We start from the raw sequence: 22,223 nt of genomic DNA, 5'->3' as shown, positions 1-22,223 counted from the left end.
TCTAGTTGAAGGTGCTGGGGAAACAGTGGTAGAACAGACCCAAGAGTCCCTGTTCTTGAGGCCTCACATTTTAGGGTGGGGGGTAGCTGTGACAGGTGAGGGCACTGAAGCCAGGAGACCTTCAGGTAGCTGCAAGCCCAGGGCATCCCTGTCTGGTAGCTGGGGAGACTGGCCGGGAGCACTGTGCTCCTTGGGGTCCTCAGAGAAAATCCGCTTCCTGCAGAAGCCACGTGGCAGCGGCTGGTGTGCCCTCGAGTGCTGATTCTCTGTGAGGCACTGTGCCAGCATCTGACGCTCACGGCCAACTCGGGGACGGGGGGGAAAGACTATGGCCGTCACTTCGTGCAGGACGCTGACCCTCAGGAGCAGGCATCTGTCTGAGAAGGCGGACAATAAGTGTCCGCTTCCTTTTTCTGAGCACACTGCCCCCACACTGAAGGAATCACCAGTGGAACCACTCCCGCTGCGGGCTTCCAGAGCGCCAGGAGCGGACAGGATGCAGGCAGCTCGGGGAGGCCGGGCAGGTCCAGGGTCTGACACAGAGCGAGGGCTCAGTAAGATAGTTCAACACCGTGCTCCCGAGGTAAACACAACTTTACAGATGAGGAAACGGAGGCAGAGACCGCCAAAGCCACTGGTCCAACACCCCTAAACGAGCAATGGCTCATTCCTCCCACTGCTTCCTTCAACAGACAACAGCCATAAGCACCCACCTAACACTTCATTCATGTCTCTAAACGTGGTCTCATCTGGGCCTCCCTTCTCCAGATGAGGAAACTGAGGCATGGCCAGGTAAGGTGAAGAGCCAGTGATCAAGCCACAGCCCCATCACTCAGGGCCCGACTCAGCCTAAGCAACTATCCCAGCTACAGCTCACCTCTAAGGGGTCCTTCCCATAGGGAGCCGTGATGCCAATTTACAACATCACTCTTCCAACCCCCCAAAACTGCCAGGACACATTTTAATCCTATAGATCATATATAAACATATTATGCATATAGATGCATATTTATGTGTGGAAATGCCAAAACGAGTATGTTGTACCTCGCACCTGCCTTAAGAAACAGACTGCCTGCCACCAATACTCTTGTGAAAATGTGAGTATCGTTTCCTAGTTATAGCCACACTCTCCCTGGAGGCAACCACTGCCTTGAACGTCATGTCCATCACGGCCTTGGTTTTCTGTGGTTTTCCTACGTCAGAACAACCCCCCAGACAATACACTGTTGAATAAAAGCCATCTTTCGGCACCTGCTTTTGTGAGGCCCGCTGTCCACGCTCAACATCAAGTACGTGGCCTTCGTCCAGGCTGACGCCTGCAGCTCTAGTTCACTGCTGTCATTGACACACAGCTCTCTGCCGCACGAAATACCACAATTCTGCCCGTGCACGCTGGGCACCATCCAAGCACTGGTGGTTATGAATATTCAGGACATCTCCCAACGCACATGTGCATGAGTTCCCAGAGGACATGTCTAGGAGCACAACTGCTGACTCACAGGGTAGGTGGGTCTTTAAACTTTACTAGAACATGCCATACTGTTTTCCAAAGCGGTCACACTCTCTGCACCCCCGTCAGCAGAGTCTGAGAGCTCCCACGGCTCTGCGTCCTTACCCAGGTATCATCAGGCCTTGTGACGTTTGCCCCTGGGGTGGGCGTGGGGTGGTGGTCCACCGGGATCCCACTGGTTCCCCCACGAGGCCACTGTGGCACTTACTCTTGACATCCAGCTGGGCGGCGTACTTGGTGAAGCCCTTCAGGCAGACCTTCTCCCCGATCAGGGAGAGGAACTCCTCAAAGGCAGGGCCGGCCTCCTCGTTGTTGTACATCTCCTCCTCCGAGCTCTGGCCAGCCTTGCAGTAGAGGATGCCCACTTTGTGTTTCCGGCACAGCTGCAGAGGCGGGCCGGGCGGAGACGTCAGAGGGAGGGAAAAAGGGGCTTTCTCAGGCGCGGTGCCCAAGGAGCTCCTGGGGTCAGACAATAACTCGGGGCCGCAGCCAGAGAAGAGGGAGAAAGGTGTGGGGGGCACATCCCAGTTGTCCCTCCCCTTCCCTCCCAATCCAGAGAGGCACAACAAGGTGTCGCACAGCCCGCTCTCGTTCCCTCTACGGAGGGCCACGCCACTCTCAAGAATTAAGACACCGTTGCCTTGGCTGGCTGCCCACAGGAGGTGGACTGGAACTGGCTAAGACTCGGCAAAAGGAAATTCTCCAGGGCTCAGGGCTCAGTGCAGTCAACTGTTTTCAGGGAGTGGGCCCTCGGTGACCACATGTTTATTTTATGTATCTCATTCTCCTGGCCACTGGTGACTGGACCTTGACAGACACCTGACCTAAGCGCGGGCCAGTCAGAGGCTCTCCTGGTACCAAGAGTCAGCTAGCTGGGGTCTGCACGTGGCTGTTATTCTCACAGAAACTCTGGGAGCTGTGGGAGGACGGAGAAGCAAAGGGAGCCAGTGTGCAGAGATGGGAACACACCCCCTAGCCTGTCCCCCACCATGAAACCTGGTGGCTGTCTCATCCCCAGACCATTTTCCTCCTGAGACCCAGTCATATTCTTGCTCTTGGCTCCCTTGGAATTTGATTAAGAGATCCCTCTTTTTACCTAAACTAGGTTAGGTGGGTTTCTATTCTTGGAAAAAAGAACAAAAAAAAAAAAAGACCAAGACAGAAAGAGGTACCAGGATGGGGCTGCAGGCTACGGTCCGAGGGGCCCCCCACCCGGAACCCCGGCTCACCCCTTGTTCGTCGAGCTTCAGCAGCTGCTCGGTCACCTTGGGCGTGTTGAGAGCCAGCCTCAGGCAGTGGATGTTGAGTTCGGGGATGACATACTCCAGGGCATCCTTCAGGGGCAGGCCCCGCCCCGTCCCATGCTTTGTGGCTGTGGGTGTGGCGTCCTCCAGGATGGATCCCCGCAGGGTGATGAGCTGTTTGAGGGAGAGAAGAGAAGGTCAGGAGGCTCTCAGGACCCAAGAAGGAACAAGAGCCCATGAGGGTGTCCTACTCTCAGAGCAACGTGTGCGATGGTCAGAGAAGCCTGGGTCCCAGGGCCAGCCCGGGGTTTGGACCAGGACTTGAGCTTGCCGCCTCCGGCTTGTGTGATCTTGAGCAAGCGCCTTCAGATCTCTGGGCCTCAGCTTCTCTTTCACGAAATGGGTACGGTGACGGCATCAAAGCCCAGAAGAGCGCCGGGAGGATTAAGTGGATGAGTCAATGAGACAACGGATGGAGCACACCTTCATCCATCAACAAATACCGACTACGTGCCCCCGAGACCTAGCCCTGTTCTGGGTGCGGCAAACAAAACAAAGACCCAACTGGTCTTCACCCGACTGGCATTTAAGTGGGGACACAGATTATGTCAGCTAGTAAGATGTATAATGAATAAAACAGGCTCCACAAGGCAAACCCTCAATGAACACTGTCTTCATTACAACACGTGTGAACATATTACTGTACTAACACGGTTGGTCTGTGGTGGGGCCCAGGCATCTACGTACATGTGCACATGCATATTCATACTTATACCAATGTATACTTATACACACACACACACACACACACACACACACACACACACCTTTTCAGTGCCATTCAAATGATTCTGCTGTGTAGCCAGGATTGAAAACTTTTAGTCAGGCCAATCATGGCCAACTCATTTCACTTTCCCAGATGGTGCTTTCCATGTTTTTCCTATAGCTGGCCACATGACTAGCTACAGGTAATGAAATGTGAGGGGAATTCAGCTGGGGAAGGACTTCTTGGACACATTTGCTTCCCTTCGTTAAAGGAAAGCCCCTTTCTACCAGCCCATTTCTTCTTGCTAAGGACACTGGTGTGAGGGTAAGATGTTTGGGGCTGTGGCAGCCGTTTTGTGTTTGCGAGGAAAGAGACAACAAGAAAACCAGAGAAGTCAATCTCTGCAGCTGCCCACCTCCAGGCTTCTTGTTAGAGAATTAAAATAACCCTCTATTTGTTTTAGCTATGGTTACTCAGGTCTTCACGTTTACTCTACAGGCAAAGCAGTTTCTAACTGATATACCTTTATAACAAAGTCGCATTTATGAAGGTGCAGTGGTACAACAGTAATTACCTAATTACGCGCACACATCTGTTCAGGGGGAGGTTTTATCATCTCCATGTTGCAGATAAGAAAACTGAAGCTCCGAGAGGTTAGGTGCCTTCTCCAAGGTCACCACAGCTAAGTGACTAAACCAGGATTCCCACGCAGCCCTGAATTTTCCGAAACTTACAGCTTTTGCCGTTGACAGTGTTTTATTTTTATTTTTGGCTGTGAGGTACATCCTCATACAGAAAAGTACTCAACACATGGAAGCATACCTAAAGGAATGATCACAGAGTGAACACCTAGGTAATCCCCACCAAATCAAAAAAGTATTTTCAGCCCCCCAAAACTCCTTCCCTCCTCCCCAAAGGCAACTCCACCCTGACTTCAAACTCCAGAATTTATTTCTGCCTGTTTTGGAGCTTCAGGCAGTTTGTATTCTTTTATATCTGGCTTGTTTCTCTCAATGTTGTGGATATGAGAGTGGCCACGTTGCTGTGAGAAGCGGCTGTATTGCCACAACGGATTTATTCCATTCTACTGTTGAGCACGGAAACCGCTTCCAGTGTTGGACAACTATGAACACTGCTGTTAGGAACACTCATAGGAGCGCCTCTTATTGCACATGAACAAAGTTTCTTTTGGGTCTATACCTAGGAGGGCAACTGCAGAGTCACTGGGCATGTTCATCTTTAATTTTCCTGAACTGCCCAAGTATTCCAAGTGGTTGTACCAATTCATGTCCCGCTAGCCCCGAGAGTCCCTGTGGCTTCAGGTCCTCACTTGTACCAGCTCAGGCTTCTCTATCCACAACGTGAGCTGACCATCAGGTGATGCCATGCCCAGGGCCAGGCACACAGCTCCAGCCCCAGCAAGGCAGCATGACAGGGTATTTGCGGCAATACTAGGAAAAACAGCCCCCCTCAGGGGATTGCTACAAGCACCCAAAATATACTTGAAGCTATGATATAAAGACTAAGGACGAGATGCCAGGGTGGCTCAGGTGGCTAAACATCTGACTTCAGCTCAGGTCATAATCTCATGGTTCACGAGTCTAAGCCCCGCCTAGGGCTCTGTGCTGCAGCTCAGGGCCTGGAGCCTGCTTCAGATTCTGTGTGTCTCTCTCTCTCTGCCCCTCCCTGCTTGTGCTCTGTCGCTCTCTCAAAAAAAAAAAAAAAAAAAAAAAAAAAGACTAAGAAGGATTAATCAGTAGTACCTGGAAAAACATGCCTGTCCTAAGTCAACAGACACAAGAGATGGCAAAAATAATGTGTCATGGCATTGCCTCTAAGCATACAGCTTGCCAAATAGGACCTGGGCAAGAGGCATGCATGGAAGGAATGGAATGATCTTGTGTTCTGGAGTTCCCAGCTGTAGCCTTGGTAATTAATAAAAAAACAAGTCGCTTTTATCCTAAGGACAGTAGTCTTGAAACAGATCATGAAAAGCAACCATGTTGGATGCTTTGCCCTGCCAGTCTGGGAGGCCCTGGGATTGTGGGTTTCAATCAATGCACCAACTGGATCCGTTTTTGTATCCTGCTGACACCGGCCCGCAGCGCCCTCTGCTGGGGCCAAGCAGAAGCATGGTCCTGCACCTCAGTCTTTCTCCCACTCTAGAGACAGGTGGCCTACTGTCACATTTTGGCTCTGAAGACTTGACCAAAAGCCACTACTTGAAAAGCTCCCAGCTTTGCCTTCTCTGCTGGGGAGATTAAGTAGGGCACTGGCAGGGCACAACGAGTGGCCATCTCTACTCTCCACCTGGTCCTGTCTGTCATCATCGCCTACCTGGCCTATGATGATAGCTGCCTCCTGGTCTCCCTGCTCCCACACCACTGCCACCCCGGCCCAGGCCACTCTTCCTGCAGCAGCTTGAGTCAGACCACGCCTCTCCTCCGTGCGGAATGGGCTAGTGGCTTCCCATTTCTCTCCAAATAAAATCTATACACCCTGCTCAGCCTGCAAGGCCCTGTGTGACCTCATCCTCAACGATACCCAGCATCATCTCGCTGAGGGTAAGCAGTCACATGAGCCATAGAAAAGTCTCAAGGCCATGTATGCAGGGAGGTTTCTATTTGCACAGGTTGTTCTTTGTCGGCTCCTGACTTAGATGCATTTTTCTCTGCTGGGCGGTGGGTGCACGCGTCGGGGACTTCTCCTGGGAGGTCACTTAGGAGTCTGTCTGCCTGGATTCAAGTCCTGACTCTACCCATTCCTTAACTGTATAACCCTGGGCAAGTTGCTTAATTTCTCTGTGCCTTTTTCCTCATCTATAAAATGCGGATAATGACTCTCTCAAAGGGCTGTAAAGAATCAATAAGATAATCCACATACAGTGCTTAGCTTTGTATCTGGCATCCAGTGAGCGCTCAATACGTTAGCCATTATTGTGTACACACGTGTCAAATGTATTTGTACAAAACCATATGCATAGTTAAGAATTTACATTTCACCTTTAATAGGAAGCTATAGTTGACTTTTCTCCCCACTTAACAATATGCTTTGGAAATTTCCATAAACACACACACACACACACACACAGACGATCAGAGTTACCTACTGAATACAAATGAAGTCCTAGTCGATTCACACTATTATACTTGCTTTTTTCACTTAATAGGAGACTCTCCCTTTTCTACTTTGTACACTTACTTATATACTTAAATTCTTAATGAGCGACTGTTACTTTTTAAATAAAAAAGAAATGACAAATCCAAACCTCTAACCCTAACAAAATCAAGGCCAGTCAAAAACTCACGTTTGCTGGGCTAAGGGGGACTTGTTGGGCTTGGAGGCCAGACCGTCCCTGGTTGCCTGGGGTTTTCCTGTGTCCTGGGAGAGACACGCCAGCAAGGGGCTCAGGCCAGGGCTCGTCCTGTCCAGGCTGGGTGGGGCGGGGGGAGGGGGGCGCTGTTCAGGCGTGTGATGCCAGAGCCCAGCTCCAAGTCTGTTCCTGCCCTGGCGGGAAGCTCAGTGCTGCCAACGCTCACAACCCATCTGCCGGGAGATATGGGCCCACTCGACTGTCTGCTCAGCGGCCGGGGGTGGCCATCTGGGGCGGGCCAGCCTGCTGGCCTGGAAAACAGCCCAAGCCCTTCACCCTGGACCCCACACCTTGGTTTACGGGAGCCTAAGATATGTACATGGGGACAGGATAGAACTCTGCCCGTGAACTCCACCTTTGGTTCCTGGCATGGCCCTTGGACCCTGGCGGGGGGTGGTGGGGACAGTGACAGGCCAGGCTCGTAGTAGCATCTACCACTTGGAGTACTCACTGCCTTACAGCCTCAGGCTACCACCTCATGTGTGCGAGTCCATGAGAACCTTCCCTGCCGCTCTAGGAGACAGGGAACAAACAGCACAGAGCCCATTCACAGATAAAGAAACTGAATCCAGCGGTAAAGCCAACATGATCACATGGTTAGTAAAAAACCAAGGTCACATGGTTAGTAAGTGGCAGAACTGGACTGAACCCAGGGCTGTCCATTCCCAGAGCTAGAATTCAAACTCAACCCCACAGGCAGTGTGCTGAGTGGTTAAGAGCCTGGGCCCAGGCCCTGGGAAGCTTTGGTCCATGTCCCAGCTCTGCCATTGGTGACCCTGACAAATGATGATCTCCCTGGGCTTCAGCCTCCCATCCTCATCTGTAGAATGGGAATAATGGGACCCATGTCATAAGACTGTTGAGAAGATTTGGGCTTCACGCATATAAAACATTTAGGACACTGTCTGGCAAGAATGTGTGTTAAAAGTGTTAGCTATTATTGTGGATACTGTTGTTGTTATTACTGGGAGCTGTGGATTGTCCACCTTGTCGCCATGATAGGAAGGGCTTGAGGAAGAGGCACGGCAAACCTTGCTGGCCACTGCCCGCCCTCCAACTCAGGTAATGAGGTCCTCAGGCCTGAGTGCCCAGTAGGGCAGCTCCACCAGGAGCTGGGCTCGGGGCTGAGCCTGTATGCATGTGGGGTTAGAAAAAGGCCTGGTTGTGGCTGTGAACCTCATGGTGGGCCAAAATTCACAGGGCTGCCTGGAATGTGACAAGGGGACAGTAGACTGAGACCTTTACCAATGGCTAACTTCACTGGGGTCTTCCCAAGTGCCAGGCCAAGCACTGCCTAATGTGTAACCCCACTGGATCCATGACTATAGGGATTGTAGGGACTGTGGGAAGACTGGGATTCCCAAGAGGGAAACTGAGGCTCTGAGAGGAGAAGCCAGGTGTACAGGTTCACAGCTGGTGAATGGCTGAACTAGGAAACCATACCAGGTCTCCAATGTGCCAGATGTGATCATGCCTCAGCACCTTTGCAATGGCTGTTCCCTCTGCCTGGAATGCTCTTGTTCTAGATGTCCACATGGCTCCTTCTCTCATGTCCTTCAGGTCATTACTCAAATGTTATCTTCCCAGTGATACGTCCCTTGACCATTCTGCCTAAACACTGAACCGCCCCTTACACTTATCTCTTCCTTGCTTGACTTTCTACCTTGTCATCACTTACCACATTGTGTAATTTATCAAAGTATGTGTGTATTGTCTGCCTCCCCCACAAGAGTGCAGCAGGGATGGCAGGTAGTGGTGCTGAGTGAATCTCTGCCGTGTGGATGAATCCTGGACCTGTGTCCTGGGGCTTCAAGAGCCTCATGCCGATCCTGGGCGGGGGGGGGGGGGGGGCACTGGAGGCTTGTTTTGTGGCTGTTGGGGCTAGGAAGTGTGTGGAAGCAGGCACAAGGCAGGAGCAGCACTGAGCCGGTTTCAAACTCACTGAATAGGAACCACAGCAGAAACAATATACCCTGACCCAACATCCCCGCACCCAAGTCTCATGACTCCCAGTACATGCAGTGCAGGCCGGTATTTTAAAAATTCATTCTACATATTCCATATTTATTAATAAGAAACAATAGCACAAAAGCGCTGGCACTAAGCTGAGTTTGTAACTCATCAATGGGTCTGCTGTGCAGTTTTGAGTCCCGTCAGTGGAATCCCAGAGGCAGCCGAGTGGGGCTAGAGAGCAGGCCGACTCTTCCCCTTGCCACTTACTGGATGCTGCTTTGGGCAAAGCCCTCAACCTCTCAGTGCCTTGTTTCGTCATCTGTCAATGAGGACAACCGTGCCTTCATCACGGAACCGTCGTGACACTTAAGTGAATAAATTAGATAAAGGGTAAAGAAAACATCCGACACAGTGTTATTAAGTAGATCTGCAATGTCACGGCAGTTGTAATAAAATATTATTTACTAGTGTTTGTTATTTCACCCAGCAGTTCCCCAGATGTTGTGACACGATCTGATGCCATGTGAGCTGTCACGTCACATTCTGCCCCAGTGCTCATTTGGTCAGAAAGGTGATGAGAGGGAAGAGGGGCTGGGTGACAGAGGTGCCGGTGACGACCTGTGGGGGCACTGTGGGACTGCCTCCTCTAAGCTGCCACAAAGCCTCTGTGTCATCCCACTCCCCCTCAGCAAGAGGGTCTTCGTGAGCGGATGGGGCTAGGGCCCTCGGTGTACCATCTGCCAGTCTGGATGACGTCCAGGCTCGGCTGGCCTCACACCCAAAGTCCTTGGCGGCAGCAGCAGGCTGCTGGGGTCCCACCGGGACCTGGGCAAAGGCCAGGAACAAGGCGGATGGGGCAATGCAGGGCTGAGGGAGACCCACTTTGAGGGGCCTGCCCAGCTGACTCCCACTCCTTTCCTGGAAAGCTCTTCCTTACTTGGGTCTTTTGGAAGCCTGCTGTTTTGCTGGCCTAGCGCCCCTCTTGGCAGAAGAACTGCCCCCCCCAGGTGATTCCGACTGAACTGTCAATTACAGTGTGCTGCCCTGTCCCAGTGGAGCACACGTGATCCAAGCAGAGCCAGTCAGAGTCCTTCCCACAGATTTGGCAGCAAGTGTCTCTTCCTTGTGGAGGAGACATAGAAAGATGTAGAAGAGTTGAGCAGCCAGTCTCCATTTTCCCATGACATGGAGAGAGCTTGCTGGTGGCAGAAGAGAAGAGAATGACATTCACAATGCAAAAAAGCAGAGCTTAGAGGAACAGAGCGGTCTGGAGGCAGAATATGGTGACATTATTTGAGTGCCTGGATCCAGCTATGCCTGAAGCTAGCCCTACCCTGCCTGGATTTGCAGTTATATAAACCGAAAAATTCTATTTCTGGCTTGAACCAGTTAGAAGTAGATTTCTGTCAATTACAATTCAGAGTCCTAATTGAGCAGGATGCCCCCAGCAGGCCTTGCTCCCTAGCCACAGCTGATATTTAGTCTAGGGGAAGACCTCCTCTGCCCAAACCAGGACAATGGGTTTCTCTACTCAGACTTGAAAGCGCTGCGAGTGTTTTGAGCTGAGCGGCACCAACAGCAGTGCCTGCTGTGGCTGAGATTCCCCAATTCCTGCCGTGCCTGAGGCTTGCTGCCTTAATTCTTTCCATTCTGCAGGACATCTCATGATCCTGAAAGGATCCCTTACATGTCTCCCTTTATTTCCTATTCTAACCAGAGTGAATCTCTTGTACAATGTAAGTATTGTGGGCTCTCCAAGATCCCAGTCCTGGCCTGGCCCCTTACTCACTGAGCCCATACAAGTCACTTCATTTCTCTGAGTCTTAGTCTTCTCTTCTGTAAAATGGAGAGACGAACAGAAGTGCTCTCAGGAGGTTATTAGGAGGACTGCGTGAGGTGAAGCAGGGGAAGCACCTACCACAGAGTAAGGGCTCACAGAGGGTGAGGGCTATCGAGCTGTAATTTACGTAAACTAATAATGGTGATGCGACTTACCTCACGGGTCCGGAAGATGATCCTGTACTGGTACTGAGGCCCATGGTCCTTGTGGTCCTCCAACTTCTCCCGCTTGATGCTCACAGCCACTGGCCCCAGTTTCTCGTCCACACCAAAGTAATTGGCATGTTCTGAGAGGGAAGCGTTCAGAGTGAGTTCTCTGGGAAGGAGGGGTGATGCCCAGGGCAGGTTCTTGGGCAACCCGCGGGATCCTGCTCACACAAACCTCCCGCCTGGTCATGGCCACACTCGACAGAGAGACTGACGGCAAGACCTGACTGTGCCACCTCAGCCAAGTCACAGAACTTTTTTGAGCCTCAGTTCCTCCGTCCGAAAAACGGGCGCCCTGACACTACCCATAACTCATCGAGTCGATGTGAGGTGAGGGTGAAATGAGACTACAAATATTAAATGCTTAGTACAGTGTCTGGCACGTAAAAAACACAGCCTATGGTTATCCCAGATTTGCAAACGTCCGCCATTAGCTCAGCTGCCAACTAGCCCTGTGAAGTGGTTAAGATTCTATTCTACCGCGCTGCTCGCAGGACTCAAATCCAGGGTGTCTGCCACTAGGTCAGATGGATGGCCCAGGCCAAGGCACTCCACAGCATTTTCATCAGGAAAACGGGAGCAGTAAGGCTGGACACACCTCTCAGCACAGTTGTGAGGATCAAATAGGTTAACAGGCGTGAAGCACTTAGCACAGAGCCAAGTACACAGTAAGCACAAAAGAAATGCTAGCTCTCATCATCCCAGGGCGTGATGTTTGTCACAGAAAAGGGACCATGATTCAAGTCCCCAAGCATTGCTTTTATCCAACCATGCTTCTACACACCTAGGATACTTAAACGTACTCTTTTCCCTCAATAGAGCCACCGAATCATGGAGCAAGTCTCGTGTTCTCTCCCCTAAATAGCAGCTGTCTCCCCCTTTCTCTAAAACATGCTGCTGTTTTCTAATCCTTCCAGCAAACAGTTTTTTCCAATGTGAAACCCAAGTGTTTCCTGCTTGTGGTGGATACCCACCGGCAGCCTGTCTTGACTCAAGTCAACATCCACCCCTTGCCAGAAATTCCTTCTCATCCCGGTGCTCTGAATATTTAGCTGATGGTTCCTGTTCTCATGAGATGCTTTTAGTGAACCAAAAGCTTATCAAAGGCCTAAATAATGTGTTAATTAACGGTGCCAGTCAGACCAGTAGCTGCACTGGGTTAAACCATCTCCCCAGCAGGTCAGAGAGCATAAGAAGTATCTGCTCCACAGATAATCGGTTCATTCCTAAACATCTGCAGGGCTTGTTCTGTTTTGTTTTCTCCCGAAGCATACCCAGCGCCCTGCATTCCTGGCATACAGTAGGCACTCACTGAACAATGACCAATGAGGAATTTATAAACTTCCAGAGCTACCAAGAAGTCCAATTTTGAAAGAAAAAAAAATTTTTTTAAATAAAGCTCCCTAGTGAGTACTTACTATCTGCCCAATGAAGAACTAAGTGCTTTAATGTACAATCTTATTCGATCCTCACCAGTCTTATGTCGGTATTTCTATATATGAGTTGGAAACAATGTGTTCTCTGTTGGTTAGGTACAAAAATGTAGAATCAGGTTTTGACTGAGTCATTCAAATCCTCTACAGCCTGATTTCTTGACCACTAGATGGGTCAATTTCAGAGAGACCCTGTCAGCGTCTCCCACTGATTGTTTACTTCTCCCTGTAGCCTTATCTGTTTTTCATTTATATCCCCCTAACCCAGGTTGCCAGGTGCACAAACATTCACAACTTTTCTCATTAGCAACTGTCTGGAACTTTCTTTTTCTCCATCCTTTCATTTTCGATTTCTGTGTCCTTTTGTTTTGGGACATGTGATGCTGCTACAATCGTCTCCATTCCTCACGTGAGGACAGAGCCCCAGGGTGAAATATGTCATACAAGCTAATAAGCTATGACACAGGCACCCTGAACCCAGGGCTGTCTGGACTCCAATGCTGGAGCTCCAGAGCCTGCACGCACTCTGAGCCCTGTGGGATGACTTAGTTGAAATTTGTTAGGTTTGACTAGGACACTGGCTGAAAACAATTTTTTTAAATAGTTGCTGTGGGGTACTAGCTGCCTATCCATTCTATTCTGCCCTTCTTTTCAAGAAAAACCCTCTATTCTTAGGGGAGGAAAAGGGGATTTGTCTAGTTGAAAACCTGTATTTCCCAGCCTGCCTTGTAGATAGGAGTGGTCAATAAGCAGCAGTGGCTGGATGGGGCTTCTGAGAAAGCTTTTTAAAGGGAGGTGATTTGACAAGAGATCTGCCTTTTTGCCCTTACCCTTTCCTCTTTCTATGCCTGGAAATATGGATGCGACAGCTGGAGCTGCAGCAGTCATCTTGGACCAGGAGACCACCTGAGGGCTGGAGGCCATGCACTAAGGATGGCATTCCACTGATGCTGAGGAGTAACCATACCAGCCCTGGGCTGCTGACCTCCAGACTTCTTTATATCATAGAAATAAGCTTCTATGTAGTTAAAGTCTGTCACTGGCAGTTATGAGCAATTCTAAACCAATACAGTTGTCAGCATTTAAAAATTAGGAGAATCCGCATTAAAAAAAAAAAAAAAGCTTCATTTCAGGAGAATCTTGAAAAATCGGAAAGGCTGGCAACACTGGGTTTGCCTGTATTTCCTGCATGACAACAGTGAGCTGGAGCTGAGCAGGAGCTGCCCTTTGCCCCAGTCCTGCCCGGCTCCTGTAGCTGCCTGGGTTCTCTGCACGATGCTGTGTTGTCTCCTCAAATTGTCCCACCAGCACTAATGAACCTAATGATGCAGGAAGCCCGTGTCTCCCTGGTGTTAACACCTTCTAAACATCAACAGCTCCACCTTCAGAGGGGATCCAGAACCTGCCTGCTTAGTCCGCACTCATGGGCTCCCAACCTGGATGTGTCCATCATCCTCTCCTGCTTGGATTACTACAGCAGCCTCCTCCCTGGCTTCCCTGCTTCCCCCTCCCCCAGCATCTGTCCCCCAGGAGGAGGCTGTGAACACCTGAGTCACTTCAGGGCCCTCTCTGCTCCTCAGAACTCTCTTGTGGCTCCATCTCACTCAGGGCAAAGACAGTGAGAGTCCTCGTCATGACTCACAAAGTCCCACACTATGTGCCTTGTCACCTCTCTCCCTCAGCTCCTGCCACACTCTCTCAGCCACTCTGTCCCAGCAACACTGGCCTCCTCCCTCCTCCTTTAGTGTTTCAGGACTATTGAACTTGCTCTTCCCTGTGCGGGAACACTGTCCCCAAGCTCCACACAGCTCCTTCCTTCAGCTCTGTACTTAACTACCTAGGAGGTCCTCCCAAACCATTCCCTATTGTAAGCGAAGCCTCTGACCTTGACACGATTTCCCTCTCCCTTACTGTATGTTTCTCCATAGCACTTGCCACCCTATGCTGCCTTATATATTTTGCACATTAATCAAGTTTTTTTTTTTTGTCTTGCTCCCCCCCCCCCCCCCCCGCGCCCCAAGTGCTGGGAAGACAAGATCTTGATTTTAAGCTAGTCAATACTGTATCCTCAGGCTCTAGACAGTGCCTGTCACCTAGCTGAACCCAGCACACGGTTGCTAAGTACACGCGGATCTACTGTTTCCCGTGGCTCAAGGGTTGGGCGTGCTGAGCCCCACGTGAGGCCTCAAGCTAAGCGCCAGATGAGGCTCCGCTCACCGAATCCCGGGTGGGTGGGCGCACATAGGGAATGCACGAGCGGCGGGTGTCCCGGGGACGAGCCGCTGCCACCCACCTGCTTCCCTTCTCCCCCCCCCCCCCCCCCCGTCACCTCGGCCCACGAAGTGGTCCTGGTAGTAGCGGGCGCCCAGGTCCACGTGCTCGATGCTGTACTGCCGCGGGCGGCTCTGCGTCCTCTGCTGCTCCTTGGGCACCTCCAGCACCGAGATGCTGGCGTTGGTGCGGTGCGCGCTGAGGGCAGGCTCGGCGGGGCGGCCCTCGCCGCCGCCGCCGCCGCCGCCCGGGGAGCCCACGGCCGCCCGCGAGAAGCTCACGTTGCGCTCGCACTCGCCGCCGATCTCGTTGCGGAAGTGCGGGCAGCTGAGCAGCAGGTCGTTGCTGTTGTCGTCGCCCAGGTCCTGCTCCAGGTTCTCCTTGCAGTTCAGGTCCTCCGTGCTGGGGAAGGCGGCGTCCAGGCCGCCCAGGCCGTGGGCCCGCGATGCCGAGAGGGCGGCCGTGGCGGAGGCGGCCGAGGCGCCCGTGGTGGTGTTGCGCCGCTGCGCCGTGGCCACCCTGTTGGCGGCCGCCTCGTTGAGGTCGAACAGCATGCTCTGCACGTCAAAGTGGGCGAAGCTCTTCTGGCAGACCCACGGGCGGCCGGCCTCCGGGGGGCCCCGGCCCTCCTCGGCCTCCCCCAGGGCCCGGCCAGCCTCGCCGTCCGTCTTCCCGCTCCTCAGCTTCCGGAAGATGGACGAGTCGGCCACGTCCCCGCCGCCCAGGCTGCGCGCGGGCTTCTTGCGGGCCTTCTCTTTCTCCTTGGCGGGCTGGAGCACCAGGAGGCTGTCCTTGGCGGGCTGCCCGTTGCGAGGGTCCCCCTTGGCTCCGCCGCCGCCCCCCGGGACGTGGGGCCCCGGATCCACCTGGAGCAGCTCACTGAGGGGCTGGGGGCCCGCGGCCTCCGGCTGTTCGCTGCGGAATTCGTTGAGAATGTCGAAGAAGCTCTGCTCCGGCACGCCCTGCACATCGATGGAGGACGTGCTGCCGTACTCGCGGAAGAGGGGCAGGGCCCCTGTGTGCCGGGGTCCCCGCGGCTCCCCAGCGTCCTCCGCGTCACACTCGCTGAGGGTGATCTCGCTGCTGCTGCGGTGCCGCAGGGGGAGGAAGGCCCTGCCGGGGGACCGGGGCCACCCGTCCTGGAATTCCACATCTTTGGACCTTCTCCTGGAGAGTCTGTGGAAGGCTTTGGGCACTGAGGAAGCCGGGGTGCTGACAGGAGGCTGTCCGTTCTGTACGCTCCTCATGGAATGGGCCACCTTTGTGGCCTTCGTGCCGTCTGCGTCCTGTGAGGGGCTTGGGTTGTTCTGCTCTCTCAGGGCGTCCCGCTTGGGCGGCCAGTCGGCCACTCTTGCGCGCACACCCATCTTGGGCACTGCAGGGGTGGTGGGACTGGGGCGGGTGGTGGCGCTGACTGGGCTCTCACCAATGGGCTGTGGCATGCCCCCGTTCTGGACCCAGAATCCCATGGGAGCATAGTCCCCTGTGTGTGGCCCGGGGAGGACATCGGCCCCCCTGGCCCCACAACTGGCTGCCAGATCCACACCATCACTGGGAATGGGCCGATAGGTGGTCATAGTCCACGGGCACTGGAGTGCTACTGGCTCCTGTGAGCTGCCGAGTAACTTTATGGGGTCCCCTGGCCCTCAGCCATTGTTCAGGGCCGCCAGTCCCAGGATGAAGGATGCTGGCCCTTGAAGCCTGACCGGAAGGTTGTGAGCCTGTGGAGTCCAGTTCTCCACCATCGCTGTGGACAACCGAGCCAGGACAACCTCAGGAGGCAGGTGCTGTCCTAGGGTCTCCAGACTGGGCGGCTCAGCAGGACAGAGCAAGCAGTAGATGTGGGTGAGGGCCAGCAGGCTGCTGGGCTGTCTTCCCTGCCATGCTGAAAAAGGAGAGAAGGCAAAGGTGAGATGTGATGTTACTGTTCCCAGAGAAACTTTTTGTGTGACAGCTTTATACTCATTTAAAAATTTTTTTATTAGAGAAAATTTCAAACATACCCAAAGCAGGGGTGCCTGAGTGGCTCAGTCAGTTAAGAGTCCGTCTCTTGATTTTGACTCAGGTCAAGATCTCACAGCTTGTGAGTTTGAGCCCCACACTGGGCTCTGTACTGACAGTGCAGAGTCTGCTTGAGATTCTCTGTCTGCTCCTCCCCAACTTGTGCACACACACTCTCTCTCAAAATAAATAAACTTAAACAAAATATTTTAAAAAACATACCCAAAGCAGAATAGTGTATTTATTGAGCACCCGACAAGCTTTAACAACCATTACCTAATCGCCATTTCCGTTTCATCTACCCACCCACTCCTACACTTTTTTTTTTTGACAGAATATTTTAGAGTATGTCCCAGGTATCAGCTCATTTCACCTATAAATACTTAAGCTTATATTATCTAGCAGTCAAGGCCTTTATTTTATTTTTTTTTAATGTTTATTTAGTTTGAGAGAGAGAGAGAGAGAGAGCACACACACTTGCTTGCAAGCCAGGGAGGGGCAAAGAGAGAGGGAGAGAGAATCCCAAGCAGGCTCCACTCTGTCAGTGCAGAGCCCAATGTGGGGCTTGATCTCACCATGACATCATGACCTGAGCCAAAATCAAGAACTAGATGCTTAACCAACTGAGCCACTCCTAGTAGTTAAGCCTTTAAAAAATTAACCAAAAATACTCTCATCACACCCATCTAGATTAACAAGAATTCTTCAATATCATGTAATACCTCATATCTGTATTACATTTCCCCCAGTGTCTCAAAGGTTTCTTTTAGAGTTGGTTTGCTCAAATCAGGATTCAAACACGATCCCTACTCTAATTTGGCAGATAATATTTCTTAAGTCTCTTCTATTCTTTACGCCCCCCCCCCCCCATCACCTTTATTTTGATGCTATTTACTTATGGAAGGAATGAAGTCATGCAACCCGTGGAGTTCCCCACTTTCAGAATCTGGCTGGCTGACTTGTCCATTGTGGTGTCATTAAACACATTCCTCCACCCCCTGTGAGTACTGCAGGTAAAGGCTGGACTATTGTCTATCTGTCCTGCAATCTGCCTGACCAGCCACCCCACCAAAAAAGGAAGTAAAAATGACAGATAAGTCACCATGAGCACTGGTAGGTTTGGGACAGGGGATGGCTCTGGAACTCTATGTGATTAATAGATACCATGAACATCAGCTCCTGTCGCTTCTTGGCTGAGATCTCCCCAGTGGCTCCTTACTGAATTAGAATAAAATCTAAATTCATCTGCTCGCCCACAAGCCCCTCAGGCTCTGGTCCCTGCCAGTCTCCTGATGCCTCTCCCCATCCCTGACTTAGATCCCATCACACTGGCCTTCTTTTCTGTCCTGTTGACATATCGAACCCCACCCAGGATATCTGGATATCCTTCCTTGGTTCTTAACCAGGCTGGCTCCCTTGTATGATGTCAACTCTCCAATGAAGCCTTCCTTATGAAGGGAAGCCTACCAAAGACTAACAGTGCTTTCTGAGGAAGGAGAAGGCTGTGTACGTGTGTGCGTGCGTGTGTGTAGGGGGCATTTCCTAACCCATGTCCTTAGGTATGGAGTGAGCTGGCAGAGAGAGACCCAGGGGGAAGCATGAAGCAGATTATTCATGGAGCAAAACAGGGAGGCAAGCCTGTAGCACCTGAGAAAGTGAGAACCAGAAGGGGGTGGGGGAGGAGTCGGGAGCAAGAGTTTACCCGTCTTCCTAGCTCCCAAGAGAGCGTTCCTGAAGATGTAGCAGGGAGGCACACAGGGGAGGGGGCAGAGAAGGGGGAAGGAAGTGGAAAGCCCCCAGAGTCGGGTTGGTTAGGGGAGACAGGAGCAAGGCCAGGTGAGCCTGGGTGAGCTGGAGAGCAGAGATGTCTTCTAAAGAAGCAGGTGGGCCTCAGCTCTGGGGACCAAGCTTTGCAGGAATGTGGATGCCAGATCACTGGATTTTTAATTTTTTTTTAATGTTTACTTATTTTTGAGTGGGGGGGAGGGAGGGAGGGTAAGAGAAAGTGAAGGAGACACAGAATCTGAAACAGGCTCTAGGCTCCGAGCTGTCAGCACAGAGCCCAATGCGACATCGGGCTTGAACTTGGGAATGGCGAGATCATGACCTGAGCCAAAGTTGGATGCTTAGCTGACTGAGCCACCCAGGATCTTTAAATCCAGAAACTAGAAATCTTGAATTATATGCAACTTCTCCCAGTTTGAAAACAAAAATAACAGCAGCAACAACAACGAACTACCATGCAGAGAAGATCTCTAAGAGGATGTTCAAGAAACTGCTAACATTGGTTGCCTCTGGGAAGGGGAATTAGACCTCTTTTCCCCCACTCCAAGCCCCCTCTCTGGGTTGGCCAGGGGCACTTTTTTTTTTTTTTTTTTAAGATTATTTATCTTGAGAGAGAGTGCCCGAAAGCAGGGGAAGGGCAGAGAGAGAGAGACAGAGAGAGACAGAGAGAGAGAATCCCAAGCAGACTCTGCACTGTCAGTGTAGAACCCAATGTGGGGCTTGAACTCCTGAACTACGAGATCATGACCTGAGCTGAAATCAAGAGCCGGATGCTTAACCTACTGACCCAGGTGCCCCTGGCCAGGGGCACTTCTTATGCTTGGCAGTGCAGTCTCACCTCTGGGTCAGCCTGGGAAAGCCTGGCAGATTAGCCCTTTGAGGCCACATTTGGGTTGGCTGGGAAAACCAGTGGCCCAGACGTGACCCCGACCTGCTTATGCAAGCACCTCCCGACAGATGGGCTTTGCTGATGGCATTTTGTTTCCAGCTCAGTCAGAAACCCCCAATCTGTTTTGCTCCCTCCTGTGAAAACACACAGATGTTCCTGAGGCCCTGGTGTCTTTCTACAGATTCCCTTCCTGGAGCAGGTGTAGCCAAGTCTCCTGGAGATGCTCGGAAGGCTGAGTGATACCCACAGCCTCTCTGGGATTCAGGGACTGGTGCACAATGGTCCCTTTCCAGCTGCCTGCTGTCAGGCTCCCCCCTCCTAAAAGCATGCCCATCTTTCTGATGGGGAACCCCCCATAATGAAGGCCAGACTGCCTGGGTTCGGGTCCTGGTATGCCATGGACTGGTTACTGAAACTGTGATTCAATTTCAATCTGGAGAGAGCGGGGAGAATACCACCTATCTCATGGCCACTACTATTACTATGGTTCCTCCCTTCATGTATCTTCTCCCCTCTCCCCACGCCCCCAATTACTGAAGCACAGCCAGGGGCAGGCTCAGCGGCTGAGTGTTCTCTTCTGCACCTGTCTGTACAAATTTCTTCTCTCCAGTATTCCTTGGTTCCTGCCTGTTTTCTATGCCTGCTCCTCTTGGCCTCCTGGTGGTCTGTAAGCCCCTGATAAATTCTGCTTCTGCCCAAGACTGTCAAACGTGGCTTCTGCTGCTGGCATAGGAGGACCTTGACTAATACCCACTGTTGTGTACAAGGAAGGCAGCTGGGGACGGTGGATGGGGAAAAATGGGAGACGGCAGCATGACGAGAAGCAAGTGGCAGTGGGAGAGTCAGGTGGGGATGCATTTGGCTGCAAGTAACAGAATACCATCCAATGGTGGCTCGGGCAATGAAGGTATTTCATTATCTTATGTAACAAGCAGCCCAGGTATGGCGGCTCCACTCTTGGTACACTGCAATGACATTAGGCACTTTTTTCCCCTCTGTCCCATCATCCCCTGCTCCCCTCAGCGTGCTGCTGGCTTACATCTTTGGCTTTCGACCTCAGAGTGGCAAGCTGGCAGCCATAGCCCCCCTTCTCACCGAACCATGGGCAAGGGGGAAAGCAAGGGATGAGATGAGACTGTTCTTACTTCTTACCCATCTGACCCTCATCAGGAAGGAGAATGTTTGCCAGGACATCCCCCCTACCTCAACAGACTTTCTTTTATGTCTAATTGGCCAGAATGTGGTCACATTTGGCCATTCTAGGAGCAAGGAAAGCTGGGAAAGCCAAGAATCTGGGATCATTCTGATTGCCCATGGGCCAATGAGGACTTACGTCTGGGGCTGGCCACACTGGCTCCCTAAAAATGTCATGGTCTGTTAAAAGAGCAGGCACCTAATAGTGTGCCTGTGTAAATACTCCCAGACTGTCATGTGTGAAGAAGCTGGGGAAGTCTGAGCTGAGAGGGTGCTCCCTTATCAGGCCCCCAAAACTTGGATGCTGAAACAGCAGACAAGTGGCCTCAATGTTCTGGCTCTGAAGGGCCTTGCTCTTCTGTGAAGGAGTCACGATGTCTGCAGAACCTCCCAGGGCAGAGCAGGAGGGAAAAACACAAGCTTTCCAGTGGCAGATACTTGTGGTTTGCTTCCTCTGCTGTTTTCCAAAAACAGCCCAGATTTCCCTTGGGGAACCTGCGTTCTCTGACTCCCACCCAGTGGGCTAGAGGAGGAGATCCTTCTTGACCATGTAACCTGATCAAAACCAGTGAGACCCAGTGACATGGGTGCCAAGAGTCCTAGGGCTGAAGGCTGTGCTTTACCCTCTTACCCAGAGTTAGAGAGGATATGAGGGATGGAATCACTGCAGCTATCTTGTGACCATGAGGGAAGAAGGAAGAGCCGTTTGTGAAAGGGGTTGAAAGTTAGGGGGTGGATGTGGGAGCTGTAGTCATCATTTTCGTCTGAGTCAAGCTGGACCCAAAGCTACCACAATTGTACTTCCCACCACTGGATGTTTTAGTTACATAACCAAACAACATCTATAACAGCAGCTACCATGAATGTGATCCTTCTAGAGTCCAGGTCCTTCTCTAAGCACTATACATTTGTTATCTCTCTTAATTCCACAACTCTATGAAGTAGATATTATCTCTGTCTTAACATAAGGAAGCTGAAGTGAACAGATCAAGTAATGTGCCCAAGACCAGGTGGCCACAAGGTGGCAGAGTTGGGACTGATCCAGCAGCTTCGTTCCTCAAGTAAGGCAGTCCTGAGTTCAAGCACGAGCCCTGCGGGTTGCCCCGTGGGCAAAGTCCTGGACCTCTAATTCTCCTTCTCACTGGTGACACAGGGCAAAATAACTCCAGATCCAACTGCTCCTCTGAGTTCCAGACTTGGGTAGCCACTGCTTACTTGACATCACCACATATATATTTCACATGCACTGCAAACTGCAAACTGCACATTCCCAACCTGAACCCTTGATCTTTCCCCATCCACAAAGCCCGTTCCTTCTCAGAATAGTCAGGGTGGGCTAAGTTATGGCGTAGGAACAGAGAACCCCATGTACTAGGGGCTTACCCAACAGAGGTTTGTTTCTTGTTCATACTGCATGTCTACCAGGGGCGGGCCAAGGGCCTTCTCATGTCAGCTCTACTCCCAGGTGACAGAGCAGCACTTACATGAGACCTGGCCAATTTCACGGGTAAGGGACATGGCCGAACTATGCGACAGTTCCTGCTCAGGAATGACACATATCACTGCTCTCACATCTCACTGGCCAAATCAAGTCATACATCGAAGACTGGTGTTGACAGAGTGGTATGCCACAATATCTGTCAGAATAGGAATAGCAGAAGCTACCGGCTTCTTCCACATCTCAGGGAAAGGCACTTTCTTCCATCCAAGGACTCCAGCTGGAAACTCCCTTCACATATCCAATCCATTACCCCACAT

General features: G+C 51.7%; 1 protein-coding gene across 7 annotated transcripts in view; it reads right to left on the bottom strand.

The window, feature by feature from the left end:
- The window catches only part of SIPA1L3 (signal induced proliferation associated 1 like 3), a 237,193-nt gene that overhangs the window by 83,174 nt on the left and 131,796 nt on the right, over positions 1 to 22,223 (bottom strand). For all 7 annotated transcript variants that reach the window (XM_027044594.2, XM_027044593.2, XM_027044596.2 and 4 more), the window contains 4 exons: positions 14,655 to 16,481; positions 10,842 to 10,972; positions 2,740 to 2,928; positions 1,719 to 1,893 (listed from right to left, as the gene is read on the bottom strand). In XM_027044594.2, the coding sequence (XP_026900395.1) occupies positions 1,719 to 1,893; positions 2,740 to 2,928; positions 10,842 to 10,972; positions 14,655 to 16,173 (2,014 nt within the window). In that variant the 5' untranslated portion in view covers positions 16,174 to 16,481. The remainder of the gene's footprint in view (positions 1 to 1,718; positions 1,894 to 2,739; positions 2,929 to 10,841; positions 10,973 to 14,654; positions 16,482 to 22,223) is intronic.

Source organism: Acinonyx jubatus, chromosome E2, assembly GCF_027475565.1.
Source record: "Acinonyx jubatus isolate Ajub_Pintada_27869175 chromosome E2, VMU_Ajub_asm_v1.0, whole genome shotgun sequence".
NCBI lineage: Eukaryota > Metazoa > Chordata > Mammalia > Carnivora > Felidae > Acinonyx > Acinonyx jubatus.
This window is presented reverse-complemented; position numbering and strand designations above follow the sequence as displayed.